This window comes from Chroicocephalus ridibundus, chromosome 17, assembly GCF_963924245.1.
Source record: "Chroicocephalus ridibundus chromosome 17, bChrRid1.1, whole genome shotgun sequence".
Classification (NCBI taxonomy): domain Eukaryota; kingdom Metazoa; phylum Chordata; class Aves; order Charadriiformes; family Laridae; genus Chroicocephalus; species Chroicocephalus ridibundus.
In genome coordinates, this window is record NC_086300.1 from 4,671,386 (window position 1) to 4,686,792 (window position 15,407).

Here is a 15,407-nt window from a genome sequence, read left to right on the forward strand (position 1 = left end):
GTGCTGCCTGAACTAGGAAGCGTGCTGCAAATCACACCACACTGGTTTTAACAATTACTTCTTTGGTCTGAGCCCATCAAGAGAGAAGAGTGTTCCTAAAAAATCCCGATTTTTCATCTGCCACCTTTCACCTCGCCCCCCCCCGCCAGCGGTAAGCGAAGCGTGACTGGTACTTACAGTGGTACGTGGGGTTGTTCTGGGTCTGCTTTGGTCAGTTCCTCTTCTTCAACGTCAGACTCTCCTCCCGAGCTGCTGTCAGTCACATCCGAGTCAAACGCCTGTTCGCTGGATCTCAAGTTGGCCATACCACTGGCCGTGAATCTCTCCAGTTCTTCCGATATTGAATCGCTCTTCAAGAAGCTGCTTAAGCCTTCTGAAGTAACTGTCTCACTCGCAGCTTTCCTCAGGGCTGCTTCTGCTTTCCTGGTCAACATCAGCTGGCTCCGATGCCTCAGGGGGTCCAAAGTTGGAAGCTTGCTCAGAGTTTTCTCCAAGAAGCCACCCAACTGCTGCTGGATGTGCCTCTCCACCTGCTTTGCCTGCACCACCTGCAAGCGTTTCTGCAGCCTGCGGGCACGGTTCTCAATGTCTGCCTGCCGTCGCAGCAATGCCCTCGTCCTCATCTCCGAGTCGAGAGCACTGTGGTGACCGGCCAACAGAGAAGGTTTCTGCTCCTCCAACTTACTGCTCCCAAAGTCAGAGTGACTGGCAACACCGGGCAACCTAGTCTCTCCACCGCCACCCTCCAGCACCCGCTGCTGCTCCGTGGAATTAAGGGAAGATTTGTTTGCAGTGCTATTATTGCTAAATGGAGTTGTGTGCTCTGCATCAAGGCTTCTGTGTGGAAGAGTGCAATTGGTCAACCCGGTCTTCAAGTCCCCCAATTCAGAACCTCCTGCGTTATAGTCAACACCCTGGAGGGCAGCAGGAGGAGGAGCACACTTCCCACCATTCAGAGAACTAGAGTTTTCATGGTCTGAATTGGTACTTTTGGCCAATTTCTTGGCCAAGCCATTTACAGGCGCTTGCGGGAGAGGTGGCTGGCTATTAGTACTCATTGTTTTTAGATTCTCCAAAGTGAATTCCAACACCGGTTGCCTCCCCAACAGATCACTTGTTTTCAAGAAGGACTGAGATAAGAGAGAGTGAGATTTAAGGACTGTCTGCTTGTTGAAGACTCCTTGCAGCTTCAGAGGCTCTTTTGAAGGAACAGATGTTACATCCGAGCAGAGATAAGAGGCCACTAGCGGCTGCAGCTTGCCCAGCTCTTCCTTCGTAGGGTTGTTTCGGAAATCTAAACTGGGATCCTCCGGAGCAATGGCTTTCCTTTTGGTGCCGTTGGCGGCCAGGAGGATGTTGTTGGCGTTGCCGTTGCTCTCGGCACTGCCAGGCGACAAGGTGGAGGACGGGGGAGCCAGCTTGAATCGGATGTGGTGAGCTTCAGCTGCTGCGTCAGTGAGAGCGGGCGCCATCGCAGCCATTCAGCACAGAGAGACGGGAAGTCCAGCCTCTCCCGGTGCCGAGGCCAGCTCCGCTGCCTCCCACTGCCTCTCCCGAGGGCAGCCTGCGGAAGGGAAGGGAAAACACAAAGTTAGGCATCGTGTTTATAGAAAATAAAACAGGACAGACAACAGCGGTGAGACTTATCGACGCTTGATAACACCACACAAGCTTCACGTCCCGCACAGCATCCTCCCTCTGCGACCACCAGCCTCACGCCCGGCAGAGCCACCCGGGCACCAGGCTGGTAAAAACAGAAGTAACAAGACGCAAGCCGGTCCTCAGGATCTCCCGTAGCTACTGCCTGCCTGGAACAACTATCCTGGCCTTTCTGTCCCAGCACACCCGCATCCTTCCAGGCCTTCACCAGGTCTGGCCCTGGTTACACCCATTCCTCAAAGCCAGCAGCTCACCAACTCCATCTTTAAAATCCCTGAGCTACGTCTATAAAACAGTTTTCACCGCTTCTACCACCAGCTCAGGTGCGTTAAAAATAACAAATTAGAACTATGAAACGTAACAGAGACAGGGCTTGAGGGGAACAAATCTCCATATGCCTAACCTCCCGGAGGCTGGAGAAACCCCTCCACCCCACACCCACCAGCAACCCCAACCGCTTCCCTGAAAGCCTGGGGTTTGAAGAAAGTCGTTTCCCTGGCGTATATGAAACCTACTTTCCCAGAAGTACATTTCCGAATGAGCCAGGTGATTTCCAGTGTTCACAAATCCCATTTCTCTTTCGAGAGCACAGATAAAGATTAACCCACCCGCACACCATGACAGAGCAGTTCTACGCTCTCACTGTACTACCCGGCCACCGGCTTAACTCAACGAGATCCAACAAATCAAGAGAAATAACCACAGACCTTTCATTCATGTATATCGCAACCTTTCCCCCTCCATCACCTTTAACATTTCTGGTCACTTCCCTCCTTCCTTTAACACTCAAAGCATCAGTGTTTTTTAATTCCTTTTTTTTAACGGCATTCACCTAACCCACAGCACAGGCTGTGCTAGCAGTGCAACAGTTTCTTTATTTTCCTTTTGCTGCAAAATTTATCTAGCACCTTCATAAGCTATTTCAATGTCAATTTAATAATAAGAAGCTGCCCTGATCTCTTGCCTGATGTGCCAATCCTCTCATTTCACATAAATTTGCATAAGCTTGTTGTAGCTGTTCATTAAGACACCCCAACGGCCAAATTAATATACCACTTTACAGGAAAAGTGAGGACTATCTCAAGTTTGACTATGTTGAACGAGCAAAACTTAACAGCCAGTTTTGTTTCCAGCCTCGTTCAGCTGCGCCACGAGTTGCTCCCCCGGCGTCGCACCAGGTGCTTCCCCATCGCAGGGACCACAGGCAGACAGCGGGGCTGAAAAACACCAAGTACCGAAGACTGGATTTTTGCGAAAAGTCAGAGAAACAAACCCACACCGCCCCAGTGGAGGGAGGGCCCACAGGGCAAGCTCAATTGTTCGCTGTGTTTGGTGTCTTGGCCAACTGGCAGGCCCCTCACCACGTCTACGATTCAGACCATCTACAGCCTTGATAACTCTCTGGCCCAAGCCAGTTAGGTGACACGGAGGAAGAAGGCGGGGAAGAAAGGATACACTCACAGAGGAACAGATAAAAAAAATAAACTGAAGCTATTGTAACAGAAATACAGAGATGCTAGAGGTGGGTTCAGACTTCAGAAGCCCCCCGTTGACAGAGCTCAGCGTATTTCATAATCAACTACACCTTGTCCTGACTGAAACAAAGCATACTGCAGGCCTAAAAATTTACTGCACCCTCACGGAAAACGGCTTTTAGTCACCACTTTGGTCCATAAATAAAGACTGAGCATGACTATTCAGGAGGAGAAGAAAAAAAAAATTTAAAAAAAAAAAAAAGGAACTTGCAGGGAACTTTCCACTTGTAGCTAAGACGCCCTTGGGAGAGGAGGGAGGAAGACTGTCAGAATAAAGGACTTCCCCCACTCCAGCCTCCCACCAGGACCTTCACCGGAGACACATACGCTGGGATGAGTGTTCCACGGGCGCTCTCAGTTCTGCAGGAACGCGCCGCTGTGCCTTCCGAAGGCAGCCCCCGGGTCAGTGCTCCTCACCGCAACCCCCACCCCAGCACCGCGAGGTACCGAGAGCCGCTCAGGAAATAGCCAAGTTGCGAAAAAAAGCAGATAAACCTGCACTCGGGCGCTGAATGCAATCATTCTTCATCAACGTATCTGCACCACGCTGCAGCCACTGAGGAGTTTACCTAGGCTGCAGAGCATTTTACAGCAAATTTGTAGGTCATCAACTTCAGTTAAAATAACAGAAGTAGAAAACGGAAGCAAAACTTTCATACGGCCTTTTCCTCCGGGTTAGCAAACTCACTTTAAAAAGAAAATCCTCCTCGCTCGGCTGCTGCAGCCCTCCTTGGCTTCACTTTTAGTTGGGTGGACAGCATTTAAAATACTTTGGGAGCCTGGAAAGCTCTCTTAAGAATAAGGCTTTGTTCTAGTAGCTTAAAGATGACCTCCAAAAGTTACTGGGTGCATTTTTTTTATTTAAGTCCTTATAAACTACCTGCGTGCCAGACAGCGCTGGTTTTTCCTAACACCAAATTAGACCTCTACTCTTACGAACAACCCCTGGAAAAAACATTAAGGAATATTTTAAGTATGTTTCCCCCCAGCTCTGTTTATAAGTTTTGGTTGTTATTAAAGCCATATTGCATTTATCAGTAATTTCTTCCTAACAGGGGACCGGAGGGAAGAGGCTGGTAAGGCATCTCGGAGGTGACCATAGGAAGGAGGAATAAAGAAAAGGAAAGGCCATTGGCATGTTCCCACTCCAAAGAACTTTCAAGGCGTTTTGAGAATTTTGACAGTATTTCCAAGAATTATCCTGAATCTTTTGTCTGCCTCTAGGGCTCAAACCGTTCTGGGAAGTTCTACCAAACTGCTACCACCCGTCAACACTAGACTGATGTGAGCACCCACGGGTCCCTTTTTTCAGTGTTTCTCCGCCAAGGGTCTACGGCTCCCAGCACTTGAGTTGACCAAGAGGCTTCTCCTGCAGAAGTCCTGCTGGTAGACAGTGGATTACCGCTCCAGTTCCACCACCGCAACGGGTCTCCTGCAGTAGAAGCTCCAGCCCTGCTCAACACCTTGTGCTGGACTTCACTCGGGAAGATCCAAAAGGAGCTGCTCCTGGAAGACCATCGTGGCATTTACAACGTGTCTGAAGATAACACTCAACATCCACAAGCACGTTCTTCATTTTCACTTTAAAACTAGAGCACTGCAGAGCAGTTAGCATTAATTAACAGAGGGAAGATGAAAGGCTCTAGTAAGCAGGTAAAAACAGGGTAATCGTAACTCGCCCATCTTCCCTCGCTTCCCGAGTGCACGCGAGGCCACCGAGGGAGGAAAGTCACCAGTCCCACTCAGGTGGCTTCACCCACGATTCCACATCAACTACACCAACATTCAAACTCTTAAAGCTTTTTAAACCCAGAGCAAAGGGAAAAGTGGGGATAAGGTCGAGGCAACGACGGGACGTCAGAAGAGGCACGAGGAACGTGCCCAGTCACACTATACCCCGGAGAAGCTATCAGGTCACAACACCCCTGAAAACAATCCCTCAGCATGCTGACTTATTCAAGACCGTCTGCTTTTAAAACCCAATTTTACAACCAGACCTTGAAAGCAGAATCATGGGTTTCCAAGCACATGATTTTGTGCAACACCTCAGAAAAATAAGCCCAGCAAGAACACGGGAAGTTTTTGCTCTCAGAAATCTTTGTGACTAGAGTTTCCTGGGGACAAACTGGGCACCTGTGCTTCCGGGGAGGTTCATGAGAAGATCTGGGGAGCTGCTCAGAGTCCTGGACACAGGAGGTATCAATAGCCCCTGCTTTGCCCACCCAGCTAAATGCTCATTCCAGCTCCTCTCCATGCCTTCCCACCAGCACATCTCCTTGCAGACACAAGTTCCCCCATGGCCACCCTTCTCAGGCCACCGAGTCCTGCACCCGCCTGGCCACATCACCTCTGCCTTCGATCCCTCGGTGACACACGCTTCTACCTTGCGTATGTATGTTCCCCGAATTACAGCTTAAACCCCTGACATTATATCCAAACTCCTGCACCTACTGTCTAGTTTCATCACGTGCCAAACCGCTCCGGGACTGCTCTTTATAGTTGCTGCGAGGTCTCCTTCCTTCCCCAGATCTCCTCCTACGAGGCGCTTGCCCAAACCCACCTGGGCGCCTTCCCCTTTTCCTACAACTTGCACAAGAAATGAAGACAGACGAGGTTACGGGTGGCCATGAGGAGACTTCAGTTCAACGTACGTAAAGGACAAATAACCCCTGTTTAGATGCAGGGCTCCCCCCAGCTGAGACCACTTCACCCCCAAAGCTCTGTCCTACCACCACACAGGTTCTGCAGGGGATACGTACACGAAGGTGCTGCTGCGTCAGAAGCAGCAAAGGCAGAGCTACCCCGAAGGAAGTGAGTGTTATACCGATTCCCACTTCCCCTCTCCTCCCCCACTACGAATCAAGAGTGCAGCCGACTCTTGAATTCGTGTGGTTACAGAAGTCTTTTAGAAAAAAAAACAACCAAACAAAAGCAAAAAAAACCCCAACAAACAAAACTGTTAGAATAAAATCCCTATACACTTAATTTTGCAACTGAAATACATCACCTATGCTTCTGACCTCAGCAGAGTAACTTAAAATGCAGATAACTCAACACACCCTGAGCCCTAGAAATATTTTCCGCATCAAAAATGTCCGTCTACCAAAGGTTACACCTATTATGCATAACAGATCCTCTACATGCCTTTTCTTATCACCTTTCAACATTTTACAGTTGTAAGACAGATATTTACCAATTGAGAGAAGGATTTACATGAGAAGTAACTCTCAAGGCTTTAATTAAGGAAACGTGACAGGCAAGTACAGGACGATAAACTTATTGATAATCCAGCCATCACGTGCCGTTTGGCAGACTGTACGCTTATAGTGACCTACATTTGGGAAACAGGCTTTTTTTAAAAAAAAATATTAATGAAAAAAAGGTTGAGAACACACATAAGAACCACAGATTATTTTTTTTCAAATAAATACACGAGTACCTTCCACATCTATTAACACTACAGACTCGCACCTAATCTCTCTGGGAAAAATAAGAACTTTAATATTAAGAACATCCCATACTTATACACCGGGGCAAATAAGAAAGATATTACTGAGCTTTTATAGCCCTTGTTTCTGACCAGAAGCCCTCCAGATTAAAAGAAAAGCTGCTGTTTCCACTTGCCGGTCCGCACAAGTGGCAGCATCTTTTGGTCAGCTCTGGAAACAGCAAGGTGAGGCCTCCTTCAAGAAGAATTTTCTCTTACGCCTGTGAATTCTCACTGGATCTAAATAAACCAAATCAATCGCACAACCGGAGGTAGAGAAGGTTTTACCAATACGATGTCAGAAAGAAAAACAAAAGCCACAAAGCCAGATTAACTGTCATCTCCCCACTCAAAAGTCTGGCAAGTTGAATAACCGTAAGGAAGAATGCCTTCACCTGGAAAACCAAGTGGCCGGAGATAAAAATACCCATCGCTATGGGTATGGGTATGTTAAGTTATTCTTCAGAATGAAGTTACCGCTTACAGTCATATAAAAAGAAACGTGGTTTAAAAAACAGTAATGGGACATTTGCACAAAGCAGCAGTTTGATCGAGACAAAGAAAAAAAAAAAGCAAGCTTTAATTGTGAAATCCGGGTCTCCCCCTATCCCGTATCTGAGAAATCTTGTTTTTCTTTCGCATAATCTGGGCAAGTTGCCCAGGAAATATGAAAACCTGAACTCAGGACTCAGGGAGCAAGTTAAACAAAAAACAGAATTGCCTTTTAATTTTAAAGGCACATTTTCATTCACTAGGTGCGGTCATACCAACCTTTGCTCAAAAGCCTAGGATTGTTACCAAAACTTTTAAACCCCGCCCCATAAATGGCACCACCTTAATATGTCGATATTTTAAAGCAAGGCACAGATTGTCACTACAAAGTCTTTTAGAGTGCCTTGCGTTAACCATCCACATCCTCAAGAGGAAATAAGAGAAGAGAGAGGAGCAGAATTAAGCATCTCCAACCACTAGATCCCTGCCCAATCTCAGACCAGCCTCCTGCTGTGTTTAAATACCTTATTTTGAATGGAGTTCATAACGCAGTTCTCCGGGACGCGTCCGCTCAGCTAACGGCAGATCTCAGCTCTGACTGCTCCTCGGATCTCAGAGGAGAGAGAACAATCCACAAAGACTGCCATGGCAGCCACTGAAAACAAGAGGACGCGAACTCCAGAAGAGAGATACCCGTGTAAAAGAAGGCGATGTTCAATCACGCCTCCCAGATTCTTTTTTACAGGCCATAATTACAGCGGGAACCCGGTTTGCTGTTTCTCATTTAGCGTGAAGGCAACTGGAGGGTAACCTTTCCCATCGCACCTCTGTCGCTGCAGACCTCGGCAGGAAGTTATAAAGATTTCAGAGCGAGAACTCCCAACGTTTGATAGAGCTGAAACTTTAAGGTCCATCTCCTGCTAACGTCTCCGAGGCCCGAAGCACCTCCTGATACAGAAGGATACGTTTCACTTAAACTTTTTTTAAAATAGCTAGTTGGTTTTTGTGGTTTTTTAAAACACTTGTCTTTCCACCAAACCTGCAAAAAAAAAAAAAGCTTGCAGCAAGGGATTAACTAAGGGACAGAAGAAGATGCGGCCTGTTCAGGCTGACAGCTACTCCCGCGCCGTCTCTTCAGGTGTGATTTTGTTACCTTTTTTCCTCGTTTTGTGAGCTAAACAGCGCAGTTTGACGCTTAAATTCAGCTAGCGCGCTGTCAAAACTCCGTCCTCCAGAATCAAGCCTTCCCGGCAATTAGCATATCCCATTTCGCTGTTTGTCTCGTTCTCTAAAGGGAGTTACACTTTGGCAGCTTTCTGCTCCCAGCGGTTCGTGGCAGGGGCAGATACACACTTATTTTCTAACTTTCTTTGAAACCTGAAGAGGACTTTATCCAAACTGTCCTCTGCCAAAAACGCGGCTCTGAACTCAGGCCGAAGAGGACAGGCGCAGGGTTTAATGGAATTATGTTTACTCAAGTCCTGCCTCACCAGGACTCTCGCTGATTTGCGAACGACAACTCCTTGGCCAGCTGAGAAAAAACAGAAAGCCTTTATTCCAATTTAAACGATTTGTTACACAAAACTACGTCCTTGAAGACGCAGCTAAACCGCTATTTACAGGGCCGGGAAGGATTCTCGCTCGAGTCTTTGCTGCTTTTCATTCCAGATAGATATTGTATTCCTGGAAGTTATGAGCAGGGACATGGTATTTATAAAATGCAGGAGCGGAAACGGCGCTTCTCAGATCACCTGCCTGCCCGACTGCTAAGAGGCTCTTTTTAATGAAATAATAAACACTTTTAAACCGAGGCATGCGTGCAGAACTTACTTATTATTTGGTCTAATCGGTATGTGATCCACCTGAGACACTTTCGCTGAATTAAATTCCCATTTAGGCAGAAGTGGGCCCACCTGTTTCCCCACACGGTCCAGTAGAAAAACAAACAAACAAACACACACACAAAAATGCAAAAGCAGGTGCTGTTAAACAGGGATGGGCAGGGATATTGCTGACCTACTCTCAGAAAATAATTCCAGAAAAAATACAGTTTTCCAGAAAAGGAAAATTATATGGAAGGGGAGGTGGGGGGAGGCCCACAAATCAAAACACGTGCTGCTCGCCCTTCCTCCCCCCTCCCCAAGCTTCACCTTTTCCCTGCCTTGGTAGGACGGAACAAGTCCTTATCTTTACTTTGCTATACATTAGAAGTCTTATCCTCCCTGGAAAAGTCTTTTGAGGTTCCTAAGGACACGCACCACTCGCTGCCTGAGCAGAGAAAGGGTGGAGTGCTGAAACTCCAGAGACAGTCTTTGTTCCGAGGGTTCATTAGATAATGGCAGTTGCGTTCACAAAAACACAGCTATAAACAGGGCAAAAGGAAGTGACTTTGGTCAAAGAACTGCTCAGTTTTCACCCCTGCCTTGCGTGATGTCAGAATTTCACCAGTTCTCCAGTTACCGGATGATCTCTGAGAGCAAATGAGACTCGAATACAGCGTTTAAAAAAAATAAAAGGACAAAAAAAAAAAAAAAAAGAGGGAGGCAAAAAAAAAACCAACATAAAAGCAACACACAGACGCATCTGCCTGGTCATCTGCTGCTTTATCACCTCTGAAGAGGGAACACAAGTCATCCCCATCGCTAAATCATTACAAATCAGCTATAACAGTATCACAACCGAGTTCCACAATTAACTGCTCCTGCAGCATATCAATCCATTAAGCCCCACACAGCTGTGCTACCTTGGCAGTGGGGCTACAGAAAAAAAAAAAAAAAACCACCACAACAACATACCCATCCCTCCCGCGCCAAAAAACATGCCGCCCATCTCTTGCCTCCGACGGTGGCCGAGAGCGGACACCGCGGCAAGGGAAAGGATCCCAGTGCCATCGGGGGATCCCCCAGTTTCGCCTTTACAGCCCCCGCTCCGTCTCCCCCTTTGCCGGTTTAAAAGGCCGCTGGCTTCCTAATTAAAGAAATAATATGATCAGATCGAACAGCGTTGCTACCTGCACCAGAATGAAAATTCAAGAGGACTAGGCTAAAGCCGGGGGAAGAGCATCAGAGGTTTCCTCCATGAAAACAAAGGCCATAAAAGGGACAAATACAGTTTTAAAGAAAAAAGGCTTAGATACGAACAGATCGCTGGATTCCTAACTACGGCAGAGGATTAGTCACACACACGTAACACCTTAATTCCCCCCCAAAGTGGTTTTTTTTCCCCGTCGCCAGCAGGACCGTACCGGGGCTGAAAAACTCTCCGACTTTCCCACCTCCGAGACACGGGCTTTTACCTCCCCTTATTTTTAGAGGCACAAATCACACTGCACCCAACACATGACATGATGTAACCGCGAACACGGACGTGGCCCAAACCAGTTCAAAATATAATGGTCAGTCAAAACAAATAAAAAAAAAAAAAAAAAAAAAAGCCCTGCAGTTCCTCCCATATCCTGACCGGTTTCATGGAAAACTACAGTTTGTCATTCAAGTGCATTTTACATAACAGGCAATATAATCTATACCGTGCCGGCGGTTTGATCCACCTGTACACAAATTTAATATGCAGAGAGATAACACCTCGGTTTGTAAAGACCTTCTGCTTTTTTTTTTTTTTTTTCCGTAGAAAATAAGGCTAGTTTCCACTAAATCTGGCCGCCGTATTTTTTTTTTTCTTTTTCGCTCGACCCTCATTTGTACCCCAAAGGAGGCAAATTTCTCTGTCATCAAGCACTGGGAGACGCTAATCCCGTGATGGAAGTAAACACACGTACAGATCGCGGAAAGGATTTCAGGACAGCCAGGCTCTGCCTGCTTGTTCTGAGAAAAAAAAAAATAAAATAAAAAATAATTCCGGATCGGCACGGCCGGTGCGAAAAAAAAAAAAAAAAAATAAAAAAAAAATTAAAAATTTAAAAATAAATAAATAAAATTAAAAAAAAAAAGCAACCGGAAAGTAAATACAGGAAAATGGCTTAAGGATGAAAAATTACGCTATTGTGCGCCCCGGGAAGGGGGGAGCGCGCCGTGACACATCCCCGCTGACAGCGCCGGAGCCCACCGGGGCAGCGGCACCCCCGGCCACCGCCACCGCCACCGGCGGGGCTGGGGACGGCCGAGCCGCGCTCCCCTCCGCGCGTTTTGCAAGATTGAGATTATGCAATTTAAAAAAAAAAAAAAAAATATTTTTTTTTTTTCTGTTTACTTTTAAAACTTCGCGTGTGCCCCCCCCCCACCCACCCACCCCCCGGTCACAGACTGGTGATCCCCTCCCCGGTCAGGGAAGGATGATCCCAAACCACCACCCCACACACACACACACACACACACACACACACACCCCGCCCGGTCCCTCTCCCTCCCCGGGGGGACCGGGGCCGCCGGCCACGTGAGGGGCCCGGCGGGACCCCGCCGCCCCCCCCTACGGGCGCCTCCGGGCCGGGGATTTCAATTTAAAGTGGCGCCATTCTCCCCCCCCCCCCCCCCCTCCGCCGCACCCCGCCCCAGGGAACCGCAGCACCGGGGGCGGCGGGGGTGGGGGGGAGCGGGCCACCGGGTCATTCCCCTCGCCGCGACCCCCGCCACCGGGAAGGGAGGGGAAGGGAGGGGGGGGGCGCGAGGGGGGGAGCCGCCTCCCGCCGGGCGGAGAAGTTGGGGCGCGGCGGCCGCCCCGCAGCGGGGCCCGGCGGGGCGCGGCGGCGGCGGTAACAAAGGGGCGGCGGGGGGGAGGCGCGGGGCGGCGGGCGCGGAGCGGAACGAACGGCGCGGGGCGAGCGGCACCTACCACGTGACGAGCGGCGAGCGCGGTCCGGGCGGGCTCGGCCCCCCCCCGCCGAACGGGCGCAGTTTGCAAACAAACCCCGGCCCGGGGGCAGCCGCGGTGCCGCAAACCGGGGCGGCCGCCGCCAGCCCCGGCCGCAGCCCCGGCGCCCCCCCCCGCCCGCTCGGGCCCGCCCCGGCGGCAGGGGGGATGGGCTCGGCCGTCTCCCTCGGCGGGCGCAGAGCGGCGGCCGCAGTCCGGGGCTGGGGCGGGCGGGCGGCGGGGCTGCTTGAAGAGGGGGGTGGGGGGGGGGTGGGGAGCGGCCCCCCCACCCCCGGCTCGGAGCGCTGAGGCGGCGGCGGGGCGGGCCCGGCGGGGCGCGGCGGAGCGGGCGCTGCGGCGCTTTTCTTCTTTTCCCCCCTCTTCCCCCCCGCTCCGGGCGAGCGCGGCGGCGGCGCGGCTCGGAAAATGGCGGCCGGGCTCCTTCTCTGCCCTCCCCCTCCCGTCAGCCGGAGAATGCACCGGGGGGGGGGGGGGGGAGGAGGAGGAGGAGGGAACGGGGAGGGGGGGCCGGCGCCGCAGCGCCCCCACCGGACGCGCCGCGCACGGCGCCCGCCGCCCGCCCGCAGCCAGGGGGCCCCGCCGAGCCGCCGCCGCAGCGCCGGGCGCCCGCCGCGCGGAGGAGCTGCAGTGCGGGAGGGGCCGGGGCCGCCGCCGGGGAGGGGACATGGCAGCGGTGGGGGGGGAGGAAACACGACACGGGGCGGAGCCGCCGCCGCCACCGCCTATTGTCCGGCCGCCGCGTACGCCCCTGCGGGCGGCTGCCGGTCCCGCCGCCGCCCGCCAGGGGGCGCCCCGCAGCGCGCAGGCGCGCTCGGCCCCGCGCAGGGGCGGGGGGGCGCAGGGCATGCTGGGAGATGTAGTCCAACACCCCGCGCCGCCGCGGGGTCCGCCCCCTGCAGAAACTTTCACCGTTTCAAGCATTTCCCCCCTCAAAAAACCACTCCATCTCCTTTCTCCATCCACATCTGGCTCTCAGCCGAAAAACCTTCACCCTTTTAAGTGGGTTTTCTGCCCCAAAAACAACACTCTTCCCTCTCCACCTGCAGCCCCCAGGAGCTTTTTTACTGGCTCGTTTCGCATTCCCCCTGGCAGGTGCTTCAGTTTTATTCCCCTAAAATCATGCGTAAGAATTCCATTAAAATCCTTAAAGTTCCCAGCATGCCAAAGCCAGCACAGCTTTGGGGGGTGTTACTGCAAAATCTGGTCACGGCCATGGGCTGACGACCCGAGGACCCCCCCCCTTACTGCGCCCGCGGACAGAGATCCATCTCTCCCCTAGTCAAGGGCTACCAATGGGCTTTTTCCCCAGACACCTCAGCGGTTGAACCCCGGGAGTGTGATCGGCGTTGAGAAGGGGGTTTCTCCCCCCACCATCCAGATACTTTCACCCCCTCCTCGACAAACTCCAGGACGCACCGACAGGCAGCGCAGGCGGGAAGGAATTCGTTTTGGGAGTGCAGAAACCATTTCACCTCTTTGACCTTCGGTTTTTTGGCCATTTGCAGGAGGGTGACGCCGATCCGTCCCCCTGCACAGGTTCATCCGACACACCAAATGCCACAAAACCGCCTAATTTCGCTGCGCAGCGAAGGCGCTCTCCCCCCTCAGGCGGGTCTACGGGATGATTTTGATTCGGTTTCTGTTGCAGCCAGCGCAGTACTTCCCCCTCACTACAGCTATGCTGCCTCTACAGTGGGAATGCAGTTATGCCAATAAAAAAGTACTTTATACCAACATTTGTCTGCAACGGGAAAAAGCTACAACAGCGCGTGCTGTTACATACTGGCGGAGAGCAGCGCCTGCCCCAGGGAGCTGGGTTTAGAGTAAAAAAAAAGAAAAAAAAAAAAAAAGAAAAAACACAACCAAATAAGAGTTGTACTGTCTCGACTGCAGAATTAGGTAAGAACTATGAAGGCTGTTTCCGTAGGCAGTACGGGCAACCCCGCTCTGGTTACGCAGCACACGCAGACAGGTTTTTTTTCCCCCCTCCTCTTGCTTCAAATCCCACCACCATGGGCGGGGGGGAAGCAACGCTCCCCTCCTTTAAGAAGGATTTGGAGATACAGAGTCAAATCCCACCACCATGGGCGGGGGGGAAGCAACACTCCCCTCCTTTAAGAAGGATTTGGAGATACAGAGTCAAGATACTACTATTGCTCTTTAAAATGCAATATACGGCTTAACAAATCACGCTGTGGAACTGGGTCTTTTTGGGTCAGGAAATCCACGGGCAACACATTTCATCATTTTTCTAAGGGCCTGGGCGGCCACCTACACTCACTGCCAAAACTGCCCTAGAGACCACATCCCAACCGTGCCTCTGCTGACCACCACAAGTGCTCAAAACTTAGCTCATAATTAAGTGTTTTTCAAGAAAAATGAGCCACTGAGGTCAGCAGAGAGGCCGGTGGTGGTTGCTGTGCCCCAGCAGGGAGCTGCAGCCGGTTCTGCTCCTGTCCCCTGCAGTCACAGCCCTCCCCTCCCGGGTGGCCGATCCCCGTCCCAACGCACCACTTACCCAGGCTCAGCAATTTCACGCCGAGCCTTGGAAAATGAGTCTGGAGACCTTGAACTGGGCTTCCAGTCAACGATGAAATGGTGCCAAGGAGGACAGCGTGTTATCAGCAACCCTGTATCCAGCACGGAACCGGGTCACAGGGAGGATAAATTCTATTCTTGAGGGTAACAGAAATACAGTTTCTGAAAGATATCACACAATGAATTCAGACTTCACGCTTTCTCCTGACCTGCTTCTCCCCACTGCATTCGAGCAGCTCTTTAGGAAGCCAGGACCCTACAACAGCATACATACCTCGGATTTTATTTATATATTTTTTTTTTTAAAAATACCTTGAATTCAGTCCAGCTAAAAAGCAGAAGTAGCAACAAATGCATTTCTATACTGGAACAGAAGAAGGAGGGCGGTCTGTCGTGGAGGAAGTTAAAAGAAATTCCCGTGCAAGGAAGTTTTTAATCATTTGTACATTCTGCAGTGCAGAATTTTCTGCTAATTGAGGCAAGGCTCCCCAAGAGCCGAGAGCTCCAGCCTGACAGCCTGGTACAGATCTGGATCTTCCTGCAGCACAGACACATCTACAGCTTTCATCATCCAACCTGATCTGGAGATGATGTAGCAAAAATTGCCGTGCAGTCTAAGATAATACAACTTTGGCCTCTGGCACATCATATACCTTTTTATAGCCCTTCCAAGCTCCATTTTCCATGCAAAATAGCACCGCAACATCTCCTCCAGGTCACCCAGCTACTCCTGGACCAGCCGCCCTCGCCCACGAGTCCCTCCCACAGCTTCGTCACTACTCTTGAGACGCCCCATGTGGGCAAGAGGAGCTCTCCCCAGTGAATCCACATTTTTACAGCACCCGCCTTTAAATCTTTTGTTGAAGTCACCC

General features: G+C 50.9%; 1 protein-coding gene across 6 annotated transcripts in view; it reads right to left on the minus strand.

Annotated features, from left to right (window-relative positions):
* The window catches only part of KANSL1 (KAT8 regulatory NSL complex subunit 1), a 104,513-nt gene that overhangs the window by 83,090 nt on the left and 6,016 nt on the right, over positions 1–15,407 (minus strand). For 4 of the 6 annotated variants that reach the window (XM_063354336.1, XM_063354337.1, XM_063354335.1 and 1 more), the window contains exons 1-2: positions 11,959–12,432; positions 178–1,564 (exon numbers count right to left, since the gene is read on the minus strand). In XM_063354336.1, coding sequence (XP_063210406.1) covers positions 178–1,481 — 1,304 coding nt within the window. In that variant the 5' untranslated portion in view covers positions 1,482–1,564; positions 11,959–12,432. Of the gene's footprint in view, positions 1–177; positions 1,565–11,958; positions 12,433–15,407 lie in introns of those variants that run through there. The other 2 variants (XM_063354334.1, XM_063354332.1) reach the window with 1 other exon arrangement.